The sequence below is a fragment of the Hippocampus bargibanti genome, linkage group LG02 (genome assembly GCF_051943395.1).
Source record: "Hippocampus bargibanti isolate YZ-2025 linkage group LG02, ASM5194339v1, whole genome shotgun sequence".
Classification (NCBI taxonomy): domain Eukaryota; kingdom Metazoa; phylum Chordata; class Actinopteri; order Syngnathiformes; family Syngnathidae; genus Hippocampus; species Hippocampus bargibanti.
In genome coordinates, this window is record NC_142735.1 from 857,501 (window position 1) to 870,000 (window position 12,500).

At 41.4% G+C, this 12,500-nt stretch overlaps 1 protein-coding gene and 1 long non-coding RNA gene across 2 annotated transcripts in view; both read right to left on the reverse strand.

Moving 5' to 3' along the window:
- Window positions 1-7,260, reverse strand: part of unc5a (unc-5 netrin receptor A) — a 233,535-nt gene extending 226,275 nt beyond the window's left edge. The window contains exon 1 of the mRNA XM_089019674.1: window positions 6,579-7,260. Coding sequence (XP_088875800.1) covers window positions 6,579-6,675 — 97 coding nt within the window. The 5' untranslated portion in view covers window positions 6,676-7,260. The remainder of the gene's footprint in view (window positions 1-6,578) is intronic.
- Window positions 7,261-10,244: 2,984 nt separating this feature from the next.
- The window catches only part of LOC148901079 (uncharacterized), a 199,575-nt gene continuing 197,319 nt past the window's right edge, over window positions 10,245-12,500 (reverse strand). Inside the window, exon 8 of the long non-coding RNA XR_016118180.1 lies at window positions 10,245-10,273. This is a non-coding gene — a long non-coding RNA (uncharacterized LOC148901079). The remainder of the gene's footprint in view (window positions 10,274-12,500) is intronic.

The window sequence follows — 12,500 nt, forward strand, 5'->3', positions numbered from 1 at the left end:
CTTGACCTAAACTTATTCACTGCCAGATGATGTGCAAAATTGTGTCCACTCCAGTGCCAGGGCTTTTGTCATCCATCCAACTGTTTTCCAGACTGTTTTATCCTCATTAGGGTGGCAGGGGGTGCTGGAGCCTATCCCATCAGTCTACGGGGGACACCCTGAATGGGTTGGCAGCCAATCGTACGACACACAGAAACAAACAACCAGTCACAGTCACAATCTAGGGACAATTGTGTGTGTTCAATCAGCCTGTTTTTGGAATGTGTGAGGAAGACCCGGAAGAAAACCCACGCGGACCCGGGCAGTACATGCAAACTCCGGTTTTAGTCATTTTCACTCAAACTCCAGGACCCACAGAATATTGACTTTTAGGACTACATAAACAGTCAATACAGTGTTAGAAAGCTGAGACTCTCTTCTTTCATCAGAATAAAAGAGTTCATTACTAATTTATATGGGTCTGGAGTTATATGAGCTTGAAATGAGGGCGGCTGCACAAAATACAATAAACTACATCCATACTGTATTATTTTAATAATAATAATACATTTCCTTTCAAAACTCTCAGCCACACACGCAGCGTTTACTCAACCCCGAAGTAACTTAAATAGAAGCTAGTTAGCCAGTGAATATATAGCGAATAGCTAGCTAATAGATAGCTATTAGTCAGCGAATAGATATATATTGATTTATATATCGATGAGAAGGTTTCTTCAGCCGTCATCTGTACAAAAGTGAAGGTTTCGGACGTTTCGCTGACGAAGCCTCTTGGATAGGAGGCGAAACGTCCGAAACCTTCACTTTTGTACAGATGACGGCTGAAGAAACCTTCTCATCGATGGACCACTCCTGTACGACTGAGAGCTTACACAGACGTATTGATTTATATAGCGCTTTAACAACAGCTGAAGCTGTAACAAAGCGCTAACATGGACAAAAGGTAAATGTTGCCCCTGGTGGAAAAGAAAAAAAAAACATTCCCAGAGGTCTGGCCAGTGCTTTATTGGCACCTCTTGCAAGAAAACCCAAAATCCGAACAAATTCTGTAATGGTGTTCAACATTACACTTTTCAACTCCGAAATGAATTCGGGAATGACAGTGAATGAGTTACGCTTCACGTCTTTGGACAACGGCAAAACCAAAGAAGTACAGTCAAAATAAAAATGAAAGAATCACATGAAAATTAGCCAAAAAGGAAATACACGAAGCAAACAGGCCACTCATATGACGAAACAACTCAAATGAAAATCATCCCAGTCATGATACATGTCCTGCACCGCTCTGACATACTTTTCCGTCACTCCAGACTTCCTCATGCAATGCCAAAACAATGTACAACTACACTCGCGTGGCCCCTTAGATTGTTCGATGTGGTCCCTGAGGTATGCATGTTGATTTAGCTCTAATATATTCATAATTAAACGCCCATTGGAGCAAGAGGAAAAAGCCGGCTAATTCATCATCTCTGTGCCCTGAAGCAAGACAACTACACCACGTTCACATCTTTGTCTTTGACCCAAACCGACAGTTCATAGTTGGGAACAAGTGAAATGTTGTTTTTTTTTGGGCACACACTGGCGGTTTTCATACTATGAAAAATTTCCTTTCATCCTAGCTGAAACCCTTCTATCACACATCACACCTGACAATTTTCTCCAGCCGCTCCAGCCTGCCTGGACACGCTTCTTCGCCTCTTTTCCACACTCTCCATTGCTCTGGACAGTTGACCCCAAGTACTTAAAATCCTCCACCTTCTTTATCTCTTCTCCCTGTAGCATCACTCTTTCACTCGGATCCCTCTCATTCACACACATATAGTCCGTCTTGCTGCGACTGATCTTCATTCCTCTCCTTTCCAGGGCATATCTCCACAGCTCTAGTTTCTCCGCCACCTGTTCCCAGTTCTCGCTACAGATCACAACATCATCTGCAAACATCATGGACCAAGGGGATACTTGTCTAACATCGTCTGTCAGCCTGTCCATCACCATAGCAAATAAGAAGGGGCTCAGAGCTGACCCCTGGTGGAGTCCCACCTCCACCTTGAATTCCTCCGTCACACCGACAGCACACCTCACAACTGTCTTACAGTCATGATACATGTCCTGCACCACTCTGACATACTTTTCCGTCACTCCAGACTTCCTCATGCAATGCCACAGCTCTTCTCTGGGCACCCTGTCGTACGCTTTCTCCAGATCTACAAAGACACAATGCAATTCCTTCTGACCTTCTCTGTACTTCTCTATCAGCATTCTTCAAGCAAACACTGCATCTGTCGTACTTTTATTTGGCATGAAGCCATACTGCTGCTTACGAATGTTCACTTCTGCTCTTAGTCTAGCTTCAACTACTCTTTCCCAGAGTTTCATTGTATGTTTCATTAACTTTATTCCTCTGTAGTTAGTACAACTCTGCACATCTCCTTTGTTCTTAAAAATGGGCACGAGTGCACTTCGTCTACATTCTTCAGGCATCTGTTCACCATCGAAGATCTTGTTGAATAACCCAGTCAAGAACACCACCGCTACCTCTCCAAGACACTTCCATACCTCGATTGGTAAATCATCAGGCCTGGTGCCTTTCCCCCCTTCATCCTCTTCAGCGCCCTCCTCAGTAGAAGTCACGTCTTCTACTCTTTGTTCCTTCTTGTTGTTCCTTTCCTCATTCATCAATTCTTCAAAGTACTCTTTCCATCACACAATTGGGGCCTGTTAATACATTGCCATCTCTATCCTTAATCACCCGAACCTGCTGAAGGTCTTTACCATCTTTGTCTCGCTAGCCTGTAAAGATCAGTCTCGCCTTCCTTGCTGTCCAGCCGAGCATACAAGTCATCATAGGCCTCTTGTTTGGCCTTTGCCAACTTTACTTTAACCGTGCGCTGCATCTCCTTGTACTGCTGTCTACTCTCGTCCGTCCTCTGTGTTCCACTTCTTCTTTGCTAACCTCTTTCTCTGTATACCCTCCAGCACCACTCCATTCCACCACCAAGTCTCCTTATCGACCTTTCTCCCACTCGATACACCAAGTACTTTCCGACCTGTGTCTCTGATTATGTTCGCTGTAGTTTGCCCGTCATCTGGAAGGACCTCTTGCCCACCCAGTGCTTGTCTTACCTCCTTCCTAAATGTCATGCAACACTCTTCCTTTTTCAACTTCCACCATTTTGTCCTCACTTCAGCCTTTGGTTTCTTCATCTTCCTCACCTCCAGCGTTATCCTACACACCACCAACCTATGCTGTCTGGCTACACTATCACCAACCACTACTTTGCAGTAACTGATTTCCTTTAGATGGTGCCGTTGACACAAAATGTAGTCTACCTGTGTACTTCTGCCTCCACTCTTATCGGTCACCCTATGTTCCTGTCGCTTCTGAAAGAAAGTATTCACAATAGCCATTTGCATTCTCTTAGCAAAGTCAACCACCATCTGTCCTTCAGCGTTCCTCATCTGGAGTCCAAACCTGCCCATAACCTCCTCATCATCTTTGTTTCCTGCGCCAACATGTCCATTGAAGTCTCCACCAATTACAACCGTCTCACTTCTCTGGATGTTCTGTATGACTTCATCAAAGTCCAACCAAAATTTCTGCTTCTCCGCCAGCTCACATCCTACTTGTGGGGCGTACCCACAAACAACACTGAACATCACGTCTTCAATTTCTAGCTTCAGACTCATCATACTATCTGATACTCTTTTTATTTCTAAGACATTCCTAACAAACTTCTCTTTTAAGATAACCCCAACTCCATTTCTCTTTCTGTCTTCACCATGGTAGAACAACTTAAACCCTCACCCTAAGCTTCTAGCCTTGCTCCCTTTCCACCTGGTCTCCTGGACACACAGTATGTCTATTTTCCTTCTCTGCATCATGTCAACCAGCGCTCTACCTTCACCTGTCATTGTTCCTACATTCAAAGTTCTTAATCTTAGTTCTATACTCTTGGCGTTCCATTTCTCTTTTCCTCCGGGCACACCTCCCTCCTCTCCTTCTTCGACCAACAGTAGTCAATTTTCCACTGGCACCCTGAAGGTCAACAGTACCAACGGCGGCCGTTGTTAACCCGGGCCTCGACCGATCCGGGATTCATAGGTTTGATTCGCATATTTGTTTTGGCAATTTTTTTTACGTCGGATGCCCTTCCTGACACAACCCTCTGTACTTATCCGGGCTTGGGACCGGCACAATAAGACACTGGCTTGTGCCCCCTTGTGGCTACATTATTTCAAATAATAAAAATAATAATAATAATAATACATTTCATTTACACGCACCTATCAAAACTGTCAACGTCACTTTACAGTCACAGGATAAGCTTTTCTGTGGGTGAGTAGAGGCAGCCACATGCGCCCACGTTCACTCAACCCGGAAATAACTCAAATAGAAAGAAAGGTAGCTTTAACTGTCATATGTCAAATACTTCCAATGAACATTTGGTACCATTGTGTGAGGTTGTTGTAGAAAAAAATACATATTTTTTTTTTTTATAAATATGGTGGTTATCCTCCTTTTCATATTAACCCCCATACAAATTAATATAAGAATTGTTTCAATATACAGACTATTTTCCTTGGATATTTTTTAAACTGTCATATTTAGAATATTTCCAATGATAATTTGTTCTTTTTTCACATTGTTAAAAAAATATCTTTTTTTTATAAATATGGCAGTTATTCTCCTTTTCATATTGATGCAGATACATTTTCATGCTTAAAAAGTAGATATTAGAAAAAATACTAATATACATCAGTCAACAACAACCAAAACCACATAACCAAATTACTCAAAGGGCTAAGCTATAGCCTATTCTCCTACAACAGAGTGTGTGTACCCAACACCCCGCCACGTGTCACAGCACCGGGAAAGAAAGCAATGTTCAAATATGTCGAATCTAACAAGAATAACTACGATAAAAATAAGCCAGGAAAAACATTTGAGACCGCAGAGCTTTTTTTATAAGGCACTTGTTTTGTGTACATTCATCCAAGTGAGTCAATTTATCAGTTAGACATGGAAAAGGTGTCGGAGCACAAGATTTGTGGCTGGTCCCTAGTGCGTGCCTGTCTACACCCAGCCTTGATTGTAATGTATGCCCACAGTCAACAAAAAAGTCCTATAATAATAATAATAATAATAATAATAATAATAATATTAATAATAATAAGCCCTGACTCACATTGTAAATAGAACAGCCACTGTATGTCAATTTAATACAGTTACATATATCAAATCTGCTTTTTAAACTGCATTTGTATACTTGCACTGTGTACAGTTCTTTTTTATGATTTTTTTTTGTGTTTTGTTGTTTCCTGACATTTTCTTTTGCACATAGAGTACTTTGTTTTTTTATCTTTTGACCCCCTCACGCTTTTACTTTTGCCGCTGGAGATAGCAAACGTCCCCATTGTGGGACTATTAACCGTCATTGTTGACAATAAAACACATTGCTTATATTGTAGTTCATTTTTACCCATAAGTAAAATCCACACAAACATTCAAATAATAGGCAACAACTGTATCTGAGATGTTATAAACTCTACTAAAAAGAGGAAAAAAACGTATTTTCTATGCCATTGGGATATTTTAAAAGTGTTTTGGAGAAAAGAAGAAGAAAGGATATCCAGTGATTTTGACGACACAAAAATGGAAACGGGTAAAATTGACCAGTAACATAGAATGAGAGTAAAATGCTTTCTGATTCAGATTTTAATAATAATGGATATTCTTTGTTCAACCAAAATAGTTGATTCCTATAAGAAAGTGACTCAAATGAACGGATGTCAAAAGTAGATCTCAAAATGGTCGGTACAATTGAACAAGTAAACAGAAAAAAAACATCATTTATCATTTTAAATTGTGTTCCATTATTGAAACTCCGTTTCAAGAAAACGTTTATGACCTCTGTTTCCAAAGTGTACTAATAAAAAATCAATAACGATCAATTTCAAATGACTTTTTAAGATGAAAGATCGCACCAACCGAACTGTCCATGAACGCACATTTGCGTGCGCGTGGCCGTATAATACGCAATTTATCAATGCCACTCGATGCTCTCCCAACTCCGTAAAGCTGTCAACGTGCTGCAAATGCAGCAGGATGGATTCTCGACTGCTTTGTGGGACCATCCGTGTTGCAACCGGTGCGTGGAATGAAACAAGCACGGCATATCTCCCCATATTAGCCAGCAGCTAGTGCGCATTTACTGGATAGAATTGTTGTTTATGTGACAATATAAAGGAGCATCGTATCACTATGCATTTGCGTCCATTATTTAAAAAAAAAACAGTGCAATGTAGTCCAAGCGTCATTGGGCAGTTTTGTCATTTTCAGCTTGGAAACTCATGGAAGGAAACGAAAGGTGCAAAAACGCGATTGCAATTTATCACCGCGTTAGGGGGAGACGTGCATCAAGTTTAAAGCGTGTCAATCCGTGAAAGCATCTCCGTGTAACCTTGAGGGTGACGAGGGAACAATATAACGACGGACACAGTGCGCCACTCCCGCATGATGAAGTTGACACTTGATTGCACTTAACGAACAAATGAAAAATAAAAATCAGAGAGGAACTTACCGGAGCAGGTGACGCCGGCGAAGCTGAGCCAAAGCAGTAGAACCTTAGCGAGGAGTCCACAGCGGGCAAACGAGCCCATAAAAAAGGGCATATTCATCTTTTTTTTAAATCAAGTTGAACGAAAAAAAAGAAGAAGAATGGTCGTTAAAGGCTCAAGAGTGTGTGGTGACAATCACTTTTGAAATGAGGCCGAAGAGTGTTCCTTAGCACATGTCCTGGTCGGACATCCTTGCGCGTCTCCGGTTGCTCGCAACAACGACTCACTGGTGTGGTTGATCAAATGATGCGTTCCAGCACACGCGGAAATCTGCCTTTTGTTCCAAAACTGGCGCTTTCATCCCCTTCGCTCCGTTAAAAAAAAAACAATATCAATCAATAAACAAATACATAAAAAAATAATCCCGCATTGACAGAGAGAGACGAAAAGGATGTTTTTTTTTTCTCCCCGACTTGACAGCCGTCGAGCGAGCGATTTGGCCAAAAGGCAAGAAATTGTAGTAATAGGCTTCAGAGAGAGAGAGAGAGAGAGAACATCTGCTTGCGCAGCAATGCTGGAGTGCAGCCTGAGACGGAGAAGGTAGTAAGACTCTCAAGGCTGAAAAAGGAGAGGCAAAACCAGGAGCGGAAACGTGGCCGTGGAGCTACTCAGAACACGCCCACATATAGGAGGGCAAAGTCGACGTTTTGCACATCGTAGACGCGTAATGTCGATCACGATGACAGTGTACTGAACCGATATTGACATACCTGTCAACTGGAAGTGGTTGGGAATCTTACAAATACAGTGATACATTTACTTACGAACTTAATTGGTTCCCAGACAGTGTGTAAGGTGAAAATGTGTATTCCAAAATTAATTTCCCATAAGAAACCATTAAAATGACAATAATCTGTCCCCAGGTCGCCATTATACATGATTTTGTACTTTCTAATTTTCTAAGCCTTAAAACTACACAAAAATACTGTATTTTATGTATAATAAATGTGCTATGGTATTATAATTAAATAAATAAACTGTACTGGATAATAAATTAGTTTTATTTACCTGTGTGATGGTCGTTGATGGCTTGATGGAATGGAGTGGCCGATTTCATCAGGATTAAACACTTGATGAGGAACGTAACCTTCTTCGTTCACCATCTTGAGGAACGATCCCTTGTAGGTGCTTTCTCTGCGATAATTTTACCTAGTTCCTCATCAATTGTGTTCTGTTTAGCTGGGTTGATAGCTTTCTGCGATAATTTTACCTAGTTCGTCATCAATTGTGTTCTGTTTAGTTGGGTTGATTTTTGCTTTTTGCATCAAGTGTACAGATGGCTTGTGCGGGTTGTTTGTGGAGCCTGATTGATGGGATATTTTAACCTTGCAGTCTATCAAAGTTGAAACTCACTGTTGTCTGCCTGTTTCTTTTCATGTTTAAACCACCTCCCCTCACTGCTGCGTTCTTGACCAATCATGTGGCTTTAACCGAAGACTGGGGGTGCGGAATAGAGGACAAAAACAGTCGGCTGCCTTTTTGTTGTTAGAAGAGCTCCGTGTGTATCCCGAAAAAAAGTTTGTATGCCAAGGTAAAATTTTCATAAATTTAACGTTCGTATACCGAAACGTTCGTAAACCAAGGGGTTCGTAAACCGAGTTATCACTGTAGTATATATGACCATATATGTAGTATATATGATTTTTTTTTAGATGACCCCTTGTTTCAAATTCAAAACAAGAGTTTGGTTCGTGACTGTGTGTCTCCGTGAAGTGCCGAGCGAGTGTTGAGGGACAAGTAAGAGCAAAAACTAACATTTTGAATTGAGATATGCAGAGAGAATGACGACTATTGGCAAAAACAAAACATTGTTGACAATGGACTTCATTTTCCCAATCGACGGCTCCCTGCAAACCCGTTTTATTGTTGGAGGAAAAACAATTTGGCATAGTATTTTCATTCGGCATCGTATGAATTGAATGTCACTTTGATTGCATGTCCTGTGATACCTGCAAATTAGGTGAGAAACAGTTTTTTGGCCTGTTAAACATGAGTTATTCCACCAGGGTCACAATAAACATTGAAATACTGCATAAAAAGCAATTATAAAAATGAAAAGGAGGCAGCGGGCAGTATATATTTGTTGTCTGTTAGCTAGATGGCGGGCTAGCTGGCGATCTGGCTGGCTATCTATTAGCTCTCTGCTTAGCTAGATATCTGTTAGATGGCTATTAGCTAGCCGGCTAGCTTTCTAGCTATCTAGTTGCTGTCTATGAGCTATCTAGTTGGCTATCAGGCTGGCTACCTAGCTAGTTATCTATTTGCTGTCTGTTAGCTATCTGGTGGGCTGGCTGGCTATCTTGCTGGCTATTTATTAGTTTTCTCTTAGCTCTCTGGTTAGCTAGATATATGTTAAATAGCTATTAGATTTCCAGCTATCTACTTGCTGTCAATTAGCTACCTAGCTGGCTACCTAGCTAGTTATCTATTTGCTGTCTGTTAGCTAGCTGGCGGACTAGCTGGCTATCTGGGTGGAAATGTATTAATTTTCTGTTAGCTAGATATATCTTAGATAGATATTAGCTCCCTGTCTAGTTTTCTAGTTATCTACTTGCTGTATTATAGCTATCTAGCTGGATATCTAGCTGGCTACCTAGCTTGCTCCTTAGCTAGTTATCTATTTGCTATCTATTTGCTGTCTGTTAGCTAGCTGGCGGGCCAGTTGGCTATCTGGCTGGCTATTTATTTGTTTGTTTTCTGTTAGCTATATATATGTTTGATAGCTGCTAGCTAGCCAGCTAGATTTCTAGCTATCTACTTGCTGTCTATTAGCTATATAGCTGGCTATCTAGCTGACTACCTAGTTAGTTATCTATTTGATATCTATATGCTGTCTGTTAGCTAGCTGGCTATCTATTAGCTATCTGTTAGCTCTCTGTTTAGCTAGATATCTGTTAGACAGCTATTAGCTAGTTGGCTAGCTTTCTATCTGAGTTATTCCGGGTTGAGTGAACGTTAGCGCGTGTGGCTGCTGCTGCTCACCCACCGAAAAAAACATATTCTGTGACTGTAAAGTGACCCTGAAAGTTTTGAAAGGCTTAGACATGAGATGTATTTATTATTATTATTATTATTCTACTGTACATCATAGTACATAGTACTATGATAGTACATAGTACAGCACAAGTTATTTCCTGACCAACGTGTAGTAAATCACACATCACTCTCAGCTGTAAAGTGATTCATACGTAGCACTAATGAAGGCCTAGGAGTCACATGCACGACCCGCCATTGTTAGCTAATTTTGTGGCTAGTGAGTGTTTGATGAATATAACATCTTTTCATCTAGAACGTTAAGCGTGTTAGCGCTTTCCATACATATTTTGTACCTCGTCTGTGTAAGCTCTCAGTCGTACAGGAGTGGTCCATCGATGAAAAGGTTTCTGTTACTAGTCTTACTGGTAGTATCGGCCCTACACATACACTTATCATAGCAGTGTCCGGCACCGCCATGTCCGGATAGTAGGGATATATATATATATATATATCGGGCCGATACTACCAGTAAGACTTTAGTTCGCTGAAGAAGCATCTTGGATAAGAAGCGAAACATCCGACACCTTCAAAGAAGTACAGATGACAGCCGAAGAAACTTTTTCATCGATCTTTTGTACCTGTATTTTGTCTCGAGGACTGCCACGTCTGCCGCTCCGCACCACTGCCGGACAAACACAAACAAACAAAAAAAGCATCAGGATTAACGTTCCCGCTAGGGTGTACACCTGTCAGCAAACTCACACCAGACTATGACTTATGTTCCAGATAGCGTTTCTTCATTTTCCGACAGTGTCAGTCGAGTGATTATCGGATTGTTCAGCCGTGTTTTCGACAACGCCGCAGAGAAGATTATTAATATGCTTCAGAGGGATTTTTTTTGGTCTCTTTATTTATGCTTTTCTCCCACTGGCTGCATACAAGTCAGCAGAATAATAAGTGGCAGCGGTAGCACAGACTTGGACTTACCAGCTAATTATGGACCCCATGTAGATGAATGATTCTTAAGCTAGAGCGTAGCTATTATACAAACTCATTAAGCCTTCTCTCCATCGAGCATTCCTTTCTAAAGGTCAAAGTCAGCGACAGACTGACAGTGTAAAGCATGAGAACCCTCAGCCGTGGAGCTCCCGGGTCCAATCCTAACGGCCGCTTTCGTATGTTCGGGGGATTGTGCGTGAAAATAAGAGAATGACTCAGCCTTGGATACTTAGGAGGATGATCTTAATGGTTTCTCTCATTCTGCTAATCCGCTCTGTGTTTTATTAGCTCGCGCAAGCTGCTGGATTGGCTCTTTCAGTCATATGCTGCCCCACAGAACCTTCTCAGGGAAAGTCCTAAGTCTCAACAATTATGAAAAATAACCTAATTGTGATTCGTCTGTGTAAGCTCTCAGTCATACAGGAGTGGTCCATCAATGAAAAGGTTTTTTTAGCCGTCATCTGTAATTCTTTGAAGGTGTCGGATGTTTCACTTCGTCAGCGAACTAAAGTCTTGCTGGTAGTTTCGGCCCTATATATATATCCAGACTGTTCAGACGTGGCGGTGCCGGACTATGATATGATTGGTCCCTGCTCTCAGGTTGGGGGAGCAGAGAACTACTCCCTGCGGCTCCACTGATTACTTCTATCGTCCTGACTGATTACCTCTATCGTCATGCCTGAGTATGAGGTCTATGACTGGCCTGATTGCCCCATTTGCTCTGGTATCACCTCATCAGCATAACTAAGCCTATGTTGCCTAAGAAGTCTTTTATAAGTACGATCCAAATTGAACCTCACCCCACCATGGCGGTTTAATGAAGGATTTTGCTGTTTTATGAAAATAGCTTCTTTTACCCCCCTTTCAAGCCATCTATTTTCTTTCGCTAAGATTTTAACCTCATTGTCGTCAAATGTTTGTAAATGTAAATTATTATTATTATTATTATTATTATTATTATAAAGTGTGATTTCCCATTGTGAGAATCGAAACAAGGGTGCGGAAAATCCTATTGGACCCTTTGCACCCTGCCCACCACCTTTTCTAGATTCATGCGCACCTGATCCAACTGATATTGAAACAGCTTCTTCCCCCGTCGCCATTAACTCTCTAAACAATAACCCAAATCTAAGTGTTTAGTGCGTCTTTGCAATTTTTTTTAATGATGATACTAGTGCAGCGTGCAGATACTAGTGCAGGGTGTTCTACCGGAGACTTCTTTGTGTGTTTTTCATACTTGGCAATAAAGATGATTGTGATTCTGATGTGTTTAGTGTCCATTTGCGTTCATTGCTCCATGGGTAAAGCACGCCGGTCTTCTTCCTCATCCATCTAAGACGACGGTCTTGAACAATCACAACCCTATGGGCACTTGACACCTTCAGTACTTCATCCATTCACGCCGTTGTAATTAATTTTCTTGTTGTCACTCGCCGGAGTTACAATATCCCGAGAGTTGAAAAGCATGCGTGCCATCACAATACTTGGGAGGCGGAGGCACCTTTTCTCTTGTAATATGTTGAATTATTTAGCGCTGCCTCTTCCCCAAAGAGATGTCTTGACTAATAGATATTAACAAAACATGAGTCTCATTTGTATGTTACTAATGTGTTTGTGTTCCCGACTCTCTCCATAAACGACGTAATTACTCTCACCATTGTACTAAGAGAGACAACCGACGCAGGCGATGGGTATTGATCCATTGGAGGTGTCTGTGGCACCAAATTAATATTATTTATTCTCTGCACACACAAAAATTAAGACACAGCTGCCCCTTGAGACCAAACACATTTGGTGTATCAGCTTCCACCGTGACCACAGCTTCCCAGCCTATTGTTTTGTTTATATCAAATTAAACTGCAATACTCCTCCTGAGGGATATAATTGACCACAGTCTCAGATTAAATGAC